General features: G+C 37.7%; 1 protein-coding gene across 1 annotated transcript; it reads right to left on the reverse strand.

Annotated features, from left to right (window-relative positions):
• Positions 1-931: 931 nt before the first annotated feature.
• On the reverse strand, positions 932-8,393 carry LOC124622154 (60S ribosomal protein L36). The gene is made up of 4 exons (XM_047147793.1): positions 8,240-8,393; positions 7,983-8,099; positions 1,280-1,414; positions 932-1,087 (listed from the first exon to the last, which is right to left on the reverse strand). Exons 2-4 carry the CDS (start codon positions 8,097-8,099, stop codon positions 998-1,000), a joined length of 342 nt encoding a protein of 113 aa, XP_047003749.1. The 5' UTR covers positions 8,240-8,393; the 3' UTR covers positions 932-997.
• Between the last annotated feature and the right edge of the window lie 6,033 nt (positions 8,394-14,426).

Raw genomic sequence — 14,426 nt, forward strand, 5'->3', positions numbered from 1 at the left:
CAGAATGTCTATTAAAGCACTGCACATGTCAAACCAACCTTTAAAGTGAACTTTTTATGCTATCATAAACATAATTGAAATCAAATTAGCTGTGCATTATTTTCTGAACTAAGAACATTTCTCGAAAACAGTTGACAGAGGCGAAATGTGTTGTCAGTAATTTCACACTGATTTTGGGTCAGTCTTTTGTAAATAGTTAACTTTAGGACAGAATAAGAATTTGCCTAGGTCATACAGAGTTAATTCTCCCGGTGTGTGTATAAGGGATCGAACAGTGGCCACTCATACCTCTGTCTCACTTTCCATACTGTATTGAGTAGTGTATTATGTTTTGCTTTTTAAGTATGCGAACCTACTCTTTACCACAAATCTAATTTTTCAAACATTTTCTGTTACATAACTCCCATTCTGTGATGTCAAGGCACAAGTGTGTTTCAATTGATCTCCCTGAAGGTTTATGGTTGAATTAAAGTAGTTTAGGAAACATTTTCATACTTATCATCACAGTATCTTGCACTGCAGAGTAGCTTTCCTGTGCCAGTTTACTTAGTGCATGTGCAATCAGAAGAATTTAGCAGTTTACCTGGATCAAAATAACAAGGTGACTAACAGTCATCATACAGTGAGTTCCTTGTGCAAGATCATAAAATGCCTTCTCATTCTTCAGAAAATGACAGCACATTTAGAAACATTGTTGCATAAATTAAATGACCCAGAAAAACCCAATAAATAGATCACAGTAATTCTGTTACTGGTCACAAATGCCCATCCTTCGCAACTTCTCCATGGTAACTGGCACCAAAATAAGCAGAACTATATGCCAACAGTGAAAAGACGAGTGTGACAGCAATCCTAGCCACTATCACTTAGTTATTTGCTAATTGTTATGGAATTCTTGAAGTGTAGTAATCTGAAATGAAACTGAATGAAATATGTAGACCAATATTTTAAGAAATTTTATTATGTAGGTATCAATACATTAACTCAGTCAAAACAGTTATTTTGCCTGTGCCTGGGCTTTCCTCATCTGTGTAAGGATGTTGCTCAACTCTTCTCGCTTCCTTTTTGCACGAATGTGTGTGCCAAGCTGAAAAGTTTCAAACAGATTTATCAACTACTGAATCTTTTGCTAATTACCATTAAATCAATTTAGGAAAGTAGAATTACTTCAAATACACATTCAAATCAAATATTTCAAGTGTACTACTAATATATGCATTGTTTAAATGTCACAAGTGATTTGTTCATCACATCATTTTTAAATGCCACACAAACTTACCCTTCTCTTAAGGTATTTCAAGGCCCGCTTATCCTTTGATACCTTCAGCAATTCCATCGCTCTCTTTTCATATGGGGCATGCCCGCACACTTCTCTAATTAAATCTCTAACAAATTTTGTGTGTTTTGTCTGAATCTGCAACATACAAGAGAAAATAATCACATGTACACGCGAATGTGACTTGTTCATAACAGAACAATGCCATGATACTGACATTACAGGAAAGCTTTTCAACTGGAAGTAAATCACAAAACACATTGAGGCCAGAACACTAAACAGTTGTTTATGGAAAAGGTTAGAATAGATCCTGATAACCACTAACTGTATTTCAGCAGACTGACAATGATGTAGAATGGGTACTGTATTTCTGCAGATTAACATGATTGATGTAGGGTGGGTTCATGGCATTCTTTAACACTTGCAAAACATTCTTAAAAATTTGCTTTGCTTCTAAGCCTTTGATTCTTTACATGTTTCAGTTCTTGCAAGTCAGATATTATGAAACTTGTTTCAGAAGGCTTTCCACTATAATAATAATTTACAAAATGAATGTTGACTTACCATACTTCAGTACCAACAAAGAGATAGAGGGGCTGGCCAGTACTTACCTCAGCTCAGTACAGCCGATAGATACACATAAAACAGAACTGAAAATTTACATTTAGGTCCGCCTAGGAGATGCCCAATACCCAGTAGCGGAGCATGCCCTTCAGCATAATTCTAGGGACCTAGGAACCTGCTACACCGTATGTGCCATTTGGCTTCTCCCACCCAACACCAGTCCCTCTGAACTGCGGAGATGGGAACTTGCAATCCAACACATCCTTTCATCCCGCCATCCCCCTGGACTGAACCTACATTAAACAACCTCACTCCCATTCACTCTTCAGTCTTCTCCTCTTTCCCTTTCCTCTTTAGCCATTCACGCATCTTTTCATCCTACGTAGTTGTGTTTATCTTTATACTATATACCTCTTTACTTCTGTATGCATCCTCTTTGGTTGAAGCTGGCACAGTACTTACAGTAGAATATCTTTGGCTTCCCTCTGACAACCATGCCTCCATCCTTGCCACCCTCCCTGTTTACCTTTCCCTGTTGCTTCATAACCTGGGTTGTGAGTAACTGAATCCACTTTCCCTTCTTCCCTTTTTTCCCCTCTCTCCTCCCTGATGAAGGAACAAAGTTCCGAAAGCTAGGAATGTAAATTTTCAGTTCTGTTTTATGTGTATCTATCGGCTGTACTGAGCTGAGGTAAGTACTGGCCAGCCCCTCTATCTCTTTGTTAGTATTTGTGTCACATCTTATATGAAATTTTCCATACTTCAGTACTATGAGACAGGGAACAACTATACAGTAAGTCTCTACGCTTCTATCTTTTCAGAGATGGTTGCAGGACTGCTGTTCAGTACAGAATGTCAAATCAAACACCCTTCAGCCATCTAATTTCCGAACACTAATTTTATTGGGCTACTGGTTTTAGTGATTTAGTACACCATCTTCAGGCCCCCTAACGGACATGTAGGAATATTCCAACATTCAAAGACTGGTATCTGCAGATTTCTGCTGATGTTTCAAGTGGTAACTGCACCAAGCAGAAATCTACAGGTATCAGTCCTTGAATGCTGGCCCCTATTTTGACCAGAACCAAGATTGGACTCTTCCTGCATATTGGTCACAGGGCCTGAAGATGAGTTAATAAATTGCCTAAACTGGTAGTCCAATAAAATAACAGTTCCAAAATTAAATGGGTGAAGCGTTTGATTTGACATTCTCAACACTATGCAATAAAGTTACATGTGTGCAACAATGTTGGTCACATTTGGATTCAATGTTGTATATTCACCACTTTAAGCCTAGTTTACATGACATAAGGTTGCGCCACTCGTTGAGTGGAATGATTTGCATGCAAGTCGTTTCATATATGACTGAAGACACAGCGAAACTAGTACACTCTTCAGTTTCGTCGTTTTGTGGGTCCCTGAGTCGGGTCTGAAATGAAAGTTTTGGCAGCTGCTTGTCGCACGAGTTGTGATAAGAGTTAAAAGCTTGTTGCGTGGATTCGCTGCATAAGAAAAAATAAGAAACTTGTTTCGATTTGTGACTGGATGAAGAAAAGACGTCAGCTGGATTGCTCAGCATCCTTGCTGAAATAATTTACAACGGAAGATTCAAGAAGTTCTTTTAATTATGTTAGAATGTCACCAGAACTGTTCACATTTCTTCCAAAAAAGAGTTAATTATGCGATAAGCAATGAAGGTACTGTAATGCATGAAGCATTGTAGTGTAACTTATCACTGTGATGAAGTTGTGTTTTGCACAAGCATCTGCAAACTGACAAATGATGATTGTCACCATAAATAGTTTATTTAACACTTCCAGAAACCAGTACAAGCATAGCTGGACCCCAACTTAAAAAGACCACTCCAAATGTAGGTAGAGCCACAACTGGTTCAATATGTAAGCCACCTATAGCTCGAAAACTGGACTCATTTTGTACGAAACAAAAGTACAGAATTCTCGCGACCGACTCCTTGACTAGTGCTGTCTTCTATTATAAATGTTTGGAATTATTTTGAATGAAACATGAGCCATGTAATTTCATATGTGTACTTTGGGTTTCACTGTTCGCTGTAATTCTGCCAACAAAAACATCACATTTGATGAGTGAGCAAGAAATTTTGGAAACTCTAGAGGGCAAAATTGCTAAATAACTCAATCCACACTTTCTTAGGATGATTATATTTTATGTCTATTTCAAAATTTGAAACTATCAAAGAACAAAAGTAAATGCAAAAAATAAATCTTTAAGCCTGGTCTTTCTTAATACGTATTAGCCTACTCTAGAAGATACATTAATTATGTATGTGCCAGTAACGCTTTAAATACCAGCATAAATGGCCTGTTACCTAGGACCAATAGTCTCCCAAGTGGCAAGTCCCCAAAGTGTTAAGCAATGAACTGGTATAACCTCTCATTCAGATGAACATTTTATTCATGTGCACATATTCTGGAGTGGATGGACACAGTGCACCTGCAAGCTAGAACGATGATAGCTATTTTACAATGTTTGCAGTACCTGCTGGCTGGGCTGTTTATTTTGTGTCGTTGGGTCCCACCATGGAGATATTATTTGAACCTTGGAAAAATGGTCGTGACAATCCCAATGACTGTGGCAATCTCAATGCCACAGGACAAGAGAAAAACATGTAAAACTGGAATCTGTTGACCTCATATTTCTGATGTTCCGAGTAACAAGCAAAGTGTTATGCACAATCACACTAAATGGGAGTACAATATATTACACGTTTCAGAGAAGCATCATATTTATTTCCAGATATTGGAACCTGCTCTCAACAGCAATAACTGCAACACCTCAAGAAACAAGTATAACTGGCAGAATTTGGCAAGTGTGAAGAATTAAGGCAAGCAAATGAACAGCAAATCTTAGCTCCTGGGCAAACTTCACGTTTGGTTATACAGATAAAATGAAGAATGTACTTTATACTCAAAATTCCAGAGAGCATTCTCAGAGTCATATGAATCAAACAAGTTGGAGAATATACTTCAACTAAGAATGTTCTCAGCACGAGTAAAAGGGCAGGGGAAGTTGCTCATAACAGAACATAGTCCAATTTTGTATGAATAAAACTAGAGGAGCTTCTCACAAGCAGAGAACATTCTCCGTTTTCTGAAGTGAGCTCTATGACACACTCCAAGCTGAGCAAGTTCTGTTGAGGTTAAGTTTTGCCGACATTTTGGTGATAATGGCAGAATTCATGTAATCTGAAATATACGTAGCACAAAGAAATACTGAAGAGAGAGACTGTAGATCGTAAGATAGTTCCAACAAAATCTTGAAAAGGGAATGGGCAACCTATCACATTAAGTGAAAATTAAAACATTTTTATTGCTATTTAGCAGACCCAAATTTTCAGACTTAAATACAAGAAGACTTGGGTATACACCTAAAAACTGTCACTGACATTTCCAGATGTTCATCATCACAACTTCAGATTATAAATCTTATGTTATGTTAGAAATAAGTAGGTGGATCGTAAGATTACTAACTGGCTTATTACAAACCTAGCCACCTGTTTCTCTTAATGAACTGCACAGGCAGCTGCTTGCATACTTTGCATGCAAGCAGACCATTATCCATCATATTTAAGCAAACTTATCTCACATTAAGGTTTCACTCACACAAAATGTTCACCTTACTTCAATAACAAAGTCTCCCTCACATCAAAAACTCAGTAACATTGCAAGAAAATGCATTTGTCAACTGTCCATAATAGTCTTAATTTGTTGCCACAAATAAAAGTAAAAGCGAAACATAGTCCAACTCTTCTAGTTCCATATGTGTACACTGAATAGTTCGCCTATTTGAGTGCATTAAATGAAATTTAACAATATGAGTGCATTCTGTGACGAACAGGGCAGACAACACACACACAGCACCTTCCCAAGGTGGAGAGGAGGTAGTGAAAAGGAACTTCAGAGAATACAATTCAAATTTTTTTGTTAATACAAAACTGAGGGAAAAGTTCTTTTGCTCTAAGATTCCTCTCCAGAGAATGTTCTTTCTTATTGATACGGCCCATTGCCACCCATTATCACACCAGAACATTGCAAGACAGTGAACATTATATTAGCTCACTTGAAAGTTACAACAAAAGAACAGGTAAGCTGATAAACGTATTGACAATGGGGAATGGAGGAAAATAAATATGCTTTTGATCAGGAGAAACAGAAACAGGACGAAGTAACATGCACAAACGAACTCAGAAAAGCCTCCTTGATCAGTTAACTACAGTGGGTGTAACGTATAAGACGGAAAGGCACAGAAACATTGGCGGTGTGATTACTGCAATGGCTAGCGACAATTGCGTCACACAAAATAAATCAAGGTGAAGATAGAAATGATATGAGCAGAAGAGAATAATAATTCTTGAGTTTACGCAATAAAATGAATAAACATAAGATCAAATTTTTTTACTCAATTTATGTCTCAGTTTTTCCCTCAGAATGTACCTGTGCTATGAGAATTCTCAAAGTTACCACGTAAACCAAAGGAATTTTCAAGCCTGAGACCATATACAGCTCAAGAAGGTAATTAATATTGAAATGCAAATCTTACAACCACATCTATTTATGACATGCTGTAAATTTGACATGTTCATATTATACACTTTACATAGCTTTTGACTAAAAATCATAACTCATTTTCATGACAACTTCAAATGATAGCAGGGATGGATAAACTGCACATTGCACTGTATAAAGGCTTAACAGACAAGATCAGTAAAAAAGGTGTTACAGTAACATAAATGTGCAAGAAATTCCACTGCATGGAAATCACTGCATAAATAAGCATAGGCCACTGTAACTTTCACCACAATCAGTTACAAACTGTTTAATTCCACTGCCCACAAAACTGTGTAAGACTTCATGTTACAAAGACAAATTTGATTTCATCTCTATAAACATATACTGCAGCTCAACTGAGTTCGAATGTCATTACTCAGATAAAAAGGAATATCCAACACTAGTCATCAACTCTGACCTGTGATATGGGAAATTTATACAAATGTAAACAATGTGGTGACTATACACCGTCGTCTGTTTTCAGGCATCTTTCTTCCGCAGTTGAACATAAATTGTATAAGTTAACTGCCGTCTTTAGCTAAAGAAAGAAACTAACCTGAACTAATTTCATACAGAGACTAATGGGATATCAGTGCGGATTTTTTGAATGAGCCATGCTACAGATCAATGTCACCAATACCGGCTTTTTTCTTTGCTTTAAAATCCGTTAGATTCACAGACTAACAATCAAACTGAAGACACACCAACAGATATCAAAGCAGCAATTAATATCAAAGCCAATAAATATTTAAAATTCTTCTTCGCCCAATTAATATAGTCCAAAAGTTATTCACCTTCATGCATAAGATTAAACTCTATCATAATAGTGTGACATTCCTTAGTACAATGAAGACCTGCAAGCTTCATTCTGCCTACACTGAATATTGTCAAACCCATAATCACAAGCGCACACAAAACGAAACGTGATTGGTTAACCACTACAATACGAGAGTTCTAACAAATTCTATAAATGTAGGTTAAAAAAATGGTGAAATCAGTCAAAACCCATAAAAATTCTCACTGAGAAGTAAGTGTAATGATTTAACTATCTTTTGAAGCAGCAGAATAAATAAATTTCCTTCCGACTTATAATTGAACGCAACCTACAACCCCACTTACAAGAATATTTACAAAAGCAAGTATTTATTGACAGTAACGCTTTTCAACATATTAAAACGAGTTCACAGGAAAAGCAATACAAATGGTCTACCATCACAACATAAACACACTATATAACCATTTGTGGTTACTCCTGAAAATAAACACGGCAGACCAAGAGAGCTTTAACGGAAATTGTCTGTAACGTTAAGTAGTTTGAAGAGAGAGTTTCCAGCAAAAATGCGACATATAAAACACCTGAGAACCCACTCCAAAGAATTGTGGGCAATTCTGACAATATGGATCGCACCGAGCGGAAAAACTAAAGCATCTGCAAGGTAACGGGCGTAGTCTTTCTGAAGCTTTTGGTCACAATTTGGGTGTTGGCAGAATAATAATCTAATCGACTGATTAATGCAGAAACATGGAGATCAAGTACCACATAAGTTTGCACTTACACCTTTCAGCCTTGAAGGTCGTATTGGTCTCTTATCTTGTTTAGTTTTTCCCATGCGTATTCTTGTCGTCCGGTGTCCCTTGCGTAGTCCGACACATAGCTCGTACCTTCTCGCCATCTGCAACATCAGGCTACTTAAGCAGAGTACACAACTATACATTTCAATGTCTTTCCATCATTACTAGTAACAATCGTTTGCACTATTAAAGAAATCGCTTAACAAAATTAAACACACAATATCTTGATTTAAAACGATACCTTCTCTATAACCTCGTGTACCTAAAACAATCTATATCCAACACTTTTCACGGCGGAAGCAAAGAGCTTATTCCCGCCGCAGATAGCAAATAATTCAGTTGTTGCCAACTTCTCGACGGCAGAAAGCTGATAGACACAAGGGATCGATAGGTAAACTCTTGCGGTATTCTTAGGCAACCTCAAGCTTGGCGTGAGGACCCTTAGATTTGCTTATTGCGAGTTTTTATCATGATATTTAACGATGGCGTGCTGAAACACTTTATAGAATATGCACAACTGTCTTGATAACAGTGTCTTGAGTTTTCCTTAGTCACCACTGCATTTGTTTCCCGTAGAGGCACAGCGTGCTTGCGATACCGGCAACGGGAGGTTAAGTGCAATAATATCGTGGTAGAATAGTCCCTCCATAATAATTTGATGCGGCAGTGTGCTCTGTTCGTTTCTTAATTCACTTAAAATTCTATTCGTTTCTTAATTCACTTAAATAGCTAGTTTACATCGTGAACATGGCCTTCTTCTACAGCTGTATGCTTCCTGTAAATACTTGAATGTGCACAGGTGTTTGGCAGGCAAAAACTTACCTCACCAGCAAAGTACGTCTCTGGCCAATTATTCATTGTTCTGCTCTGACAAGTGAGAGGTGTGGCTCATGTTTAAAATTCGATCAGAAAAACACACAGTGCTGACAAGACATGGCACACGTTAGACTTGATGAAATCAGAAAGCCTAAGAACACAGTATGAAAAGCACATTTAAAGTAATTTAAGAAAATACATTAGCCCCAATCTAACTAAGGCCAATTCACACTGGTCGTCACGCCATGTCACGGTACAGTCCAACAAAACATGCTGAAATTCATTTCAAATAGCGGCTTCCGCACTGGCTGTCCCATCTGTCACGTGACGTCACAGCAACGTTAAGATTTTTCAGGGAAAAAAGTTTGGACAGTTGAAGTCATCCGTCCATTACTAATCATGTGGCCCTCAAGCTCGTTTCCTCCTGGTATACGGCCATGCGCAGCACTCCGTATTTCGTTTCGTCGTAGGTTTCGTGGTTGATGTCAGTTGTCTGCTGTTTGTTCCTCATTATAAAATGTTTCGTTTCACCATTTCTTTTGTTAAAATTTATAGGAAATTATGGAGGCTTAAATGAATTAATCCTGGTCCTCCAGGTTGGGGGTTGGGCATGGGGCTAATAACCCCATACAGTAAAAAAAAAAAAAAAAAAAAAAAAAAAAAAAAAAAAAAAAAAAAAAAAAAAAAAAAAAAAACCCTATATATATTAAGGAAATTCAACAAAAGCCTCGAAAACTGGATGGAAAACATGTGTCATGACCCTGGCAAAGGCAACGCATAAAGGATCTGACAGTAGTATCATGGAATGTGAGGACAATGCTTCAGCTTGGAAAAATGAAAGAAACTGCCCATGAAATTTTAAAATTTAAATATGATGTCGTAGAGCTACAGGAAATAAGAAGGCAAGGAAATGGGCAGATAGAGTAATCATTGATATATAGTGGGCCAGAAAAAAGAACAGGCCAACTTGGAACGGGGTTTATAATGACTAGGGAAGTTAGGAAAAGCCTTCTAGAATTTGAACCCATAAATGAAAGGATGTGCAGACTCAGACTAAGAGGGAAATATAGGAATATGTCAAGAGTGAATGCACATGCACCAACAGAGAAAAAACAGGATATAATTAAAGAACAGTTCTACGCAGACTTGGAAAAAGTATGCTGTACAGTAGCTAAATATGACCTGATGCTAGTAATACGAGATTTTAATGCAAAAATAGGGAGGAATGAACATCTACGTAGAGTTTCTGGAAAATATTCACTAAATGAAGAAAACAACCAGAATAGATACTTACTATGGCAATTTGCAGAAAGGAATAATAAGATTATTGAAATTACCTGCTTCCCATACAAGTGGAGCCATCTGAGTACTTGGAAGTCTGCAGTCAATGGAGTAGTCAATCAATTTGACCATATTTTAGTGACTGTACGCCACTCCACGTCAGTTACGGATGTACAGAGCTCCAAAGAACCAAATTGTGACTCAGACCACATTGTGATAAAATCAGTCTTGAGAGAGAAACTGTCACTAACAAATCGTAGCAGAACAGGAAAGATGATTAAATGGAATACAGACAAACTGTAAATCACTGATGAAATAAAAAAATACCAAGTAACACTAAGCAGAAAGTTGAGCAATGAAGAGACTACAGCAGTAGACAAAAGGTGGAACAGGTTGAAAAAGCCATTAAAGATAGTGCACAGGAAATAATAGGCATAAGAAGGAATGGTTTGATGAAGGTTGCAGGTCAGCAATAGAGGAAACAAACAGGGCAAGAACAAAAGTGCTATAGAGACAAACCAGAATTAATGTGGAACAATATAGAGAATTAAGGAGAAGAGCCAACAGACTGTGCAACAGAAAGAAAAGAGAGTGGACTAAAGAAATTTCAAGAATTAGAAGAGTTAAAGGAACAGAGTGAAATAAGAAAGTTCTATCACGCTGTAGGCAAAATGAAAAATAGATTCCAGCCTAAAAATATCTCCTGTTATAGTAAAGATGGGGAAACGATAAGCAAAGAAGAATAGATAGTGGGAAGATGGGCAGAGTATTTCAGAGATACACTGTGCACCAGCCTAGAAGACGAAGAAACAGACACACAGGAAGAAAAGGTGGAGCTGGAAGTAGACAATGATACCAATGAGGCAAGAAAGCTAACACTACAAGAGGTCTCCCAGGCTGTGCACAAGTCAAAAAACAATCGAGTCCCTGGAAAAGACAGCATAATCGCTTAATTAATAAAAACTGGTGGTGAGGCTGTAATAAATGAACTGCAGACATTAATATCAGATATATGGAAAACAGGAACCATGCCAGATAATTGGAAAACTGGAATAATAATCCCCATTTATAAGAAAGGGGACAGAATAACATGTGAAAACTATAGAGGTAAAACACTTCTAAGCACAGCTTATAAGATCTTCACAAGTACATTAAACGAAAGGATACAGAAGTGTGCGGAAGGCATACTAGAGGAATATCAGTGTGGCTTTCGATCAGACAGAGGAACAATTGTGATAAGACAAATTATGGACAAGTTCTATGAATATGATATGGATCTGCATTGCCTATTCATCGACTTCAGACAAGTCCTTGACAGCATAAATTGGCAAGAACTAAAGAGTACTGGAAGAAGTTTGTGCATGTGCTAAACTAAACAGACTAATCAGTATGACAATGACAGAGAGAAGAACAAAAGTGAAGATCCTTAGCAGAACAAGTGAAAGCTTTGACTTTAATAAAGACGTGAAGCAAGGTGATAGTCTCTCCACTGTCCTATTCAATATAGCCCTGCATAGTGTAGTAAATAAAAACAACAAAAAAGGCACCATATTTATGAAAACTAGCCAGATATGTGCATACTCTGATGACATTGCTATAATAAGAAGAAATATCTATACATTCCAAGAAACATACTGGGCAATGGAAACAGAAGCCTTAAAAACTGGCCTCATAGTAAATGAAAATAAAACAAAATATATGGTAATGTCACAGTCTAAGGTCAGAAGAATCCCTAAAAACCTAAAAATCAATGGGAAATGCTTCAAAGGAGTATCCTCTTTTAACAACTTGGGAGCCCTAATAACAAATGATAACAGTATTGGAAAGGCTATAAGGGAAAGAATACAAGCAGGAAACAGAACTTACATTGCAGACATGCAACTTTTTAGAAATAGCCTCGTTACCATAGAAACAAAACTGCTAATATACAATTCCCTAGTCCACCCAGTTATCACATACGGGTCAGAGGTGTGGACGTTGACAGAAATGCACTAAGAACCATTGAATAGAAAATACTAAGCAAAATCTATGGGCCAATAAGGGAGGAAGTTGGCTGGAGAACATGCTACAGAGCCGAATTACAAGAGTTAATAGAAGGAAAGGACACAGTAAAATTTGTGAAATCATAGCGAATACAATGGCTAGGACACTTGGAGAGAATGGCTGAGGACAGAATTTCGAAGAAAATGATGAAAGGTGTTATCCATTCAGCTAGGTGAAAAGGGAGACCTAGAAGAAGATGGATCGATGACTTGATAGTGGATCTCACCCTTATGGGAGACTTGGGGTGGAAAATAGCAGCAAATAACTGAGAAGTGTGGAGGAAGATCATTGAAGAAGCCAAAACTCACCAAGGGCTGTAGCACTGAAGTAGTGAGACAGTCATCTGAACAGTACATGAGCATACTAAATTAATTGCCCCCTACCACAGTAATAAAGTGGTTTTTATGTATACCGTTACCATGTTTAATATTTTACAGTGAAATGGATGGCAATATGGCTGCAAACTTGAAGTGAAAAAAGTTCTGTAGGTAGAATCAGATTCATCAGTATGTGGAATTTATTTGTATGTTGTCAGGAAATTGTAGTGTTTCATAAAGAAATGGACTAAAACTTTCAGATGCTACAACAGTTGCAAAATGCTTTTTTTGTGAAGCTGCATCTAGTAATATGGTGTTGTTAGTTTAAATGATGTGTTTGTGGCAGGCTTATTTGTTATTCAGTAGCTCATTGGATTATGTGGTAAACAATTTTGTAAGCATAAGTGGTCAATATTTATGTGGTTTCACTAACTAACCTCAGTAAGAATAAGGCACTCCAACTATCAAATGCCAAATACAGGATACAATGAAAACCCATGAATCTTGAAGGGATAGGTTTTCAGGGAGACATGACTATTGCACAAAAATTTGCATTGGACTGTCAACTAAACTTAATCGAACCAATTTTTCAAGGGATGTGGTGGCGGCTTGTAACCCAGTGTTCCTTTTAGTAATTCTGGATGCAATTTAGTGTAAGAAATGAAAAGACTCGTGCTTCAACTTCGTAAAATATAACATGCAGATTCCTCTTCCTTGAGCTCCTTGTATAGTGTGTGAAATTCCACTTCTGTACCACGTAACGAAGTTTTTCGTATCCAACACCTTTTCTGCGTTGTTTTGCACTTCTGTCTTCCTTCTCTAATGACAGGCTATCAGTGTTAGCTGCAAACAATTTAAGTCCAATAAACACCTTTTTTCTACAAATTTGCACTCCAGTATTCATGTATATAAGCTGCCGCATTATATATGTGCACTTCGCATGTGAAGATAACTGAAATTCATCTTGAGAAGCTCGCAATTCCCGCAGAAAGATAGTTGAGGACAGCTAAGCGAGTTGAGATCATGCATCTTGAATTGCTTTGAAGTGCCGTGATGTGACGGGCAATGTGAATACAACTTGCCATTATGGTACCATTACGTGAAGGTGCCACGAGAGACAGTGTGGATTGGCCTGTATTGTATCTCTATGTAGCAAAAATGAGCTACGTATGTGTCTTTCTGAAGCAAACCTGATGAACTCGAATACTAACTGTACGAAATTAACTTCAGCGTTCTATTTCTTAATGACAACTGCATAAAAAGTACATAAATAGAAATATTTATACTCTTAGGCTACACATTGATCAGATACTACTGTCACAGTCTAACGCAACAGTCATGACACTTCGCCTCGATTTTATTGCCTTGGCTTGTTGTTAAGCAGATTAGCATGCCATTGAATCAGAGACGTGCTTCAATATGGAATGACGACAATAAGGTGTTTGCTCCTAATTTATTATATTACAGCACTCAGGCATACTGGTTTTGTCGAGATGTTTTATGTTGCCATCAGTGCGTACATTACAGAGGTATGTGGAAGTCATACGAATTAAATGTTGGATAAGTTCAAATGGTTCAAATGGCTCTGAGCACTATGGGACTTAACATCGTAGGTCATCAGTCCCCTAGAACTCAGAACTACTGAAACCTAAATAACCTAAGGACATCACACACATCCATACCCGAGGCAGAATTCGAACCTGCGACCGTAGCAGTCCCGCGGTTCCGGACGGCAGCGCCAGAACCGCACGGCCACCGCGGCCGGCTGTTGGATAAGTAACAACGTATTCCGACTTTTAAAGCAGAAGGTAAACCATTTCTCCGATACTGACAAGCTAGAGAATATGACATTGGATAAAAATGTCTCTAATGGCACATTTAACATATGACAGCACTTCTGACATTGTTATTGGCTTTGAGGACTTGTGGCTTACACGCATAGCATATTTCTCCCACTCTCTGGCAGTTGCT

This window comes from Schistocerca americana, chromosome 7 (assembly GCF_021461395.2).
Source record: "Schistocerca americana isolate TAMUIC-IGC-003095 chromosome 7, iqSchAmer2.1, whole genome shotgun sequence".
Taxonomy (NCBI): Eukaryota; Metazoa; Arthropoda; class Insecta; order Orthoptera; family Acrididae; genus Schistocerca; species Schistocerca americana.

What these genes read in the sequence shown, in the direction of transcription:
- LOC124622154 (XM_047147793.1), bottom strand. Translation starts at nt 8,099, where the DNA reads ATGGCGAGAAGGTACGAGCTATGTGTCGGACTACGCAAGGGACACCGG. An exon ending in GACCTTCAAGGCTGAAAGGT is followed by an intron (nt 1,415 to 7,982) that starts GTAAGTGCAAAC and finishes TGTATGTTGCAG; the next exon opens with ATTCAGACAAAACACACAAA. An exon ending in TGAAATACCTTAAGAGAAGG is followed by an intron (nt 1,088 to 1,279) that starts GTAAGTTTGTGT and finishes GAAACTTTTCAG; the next exon opens with CTTGGCACACACATTCGTGC.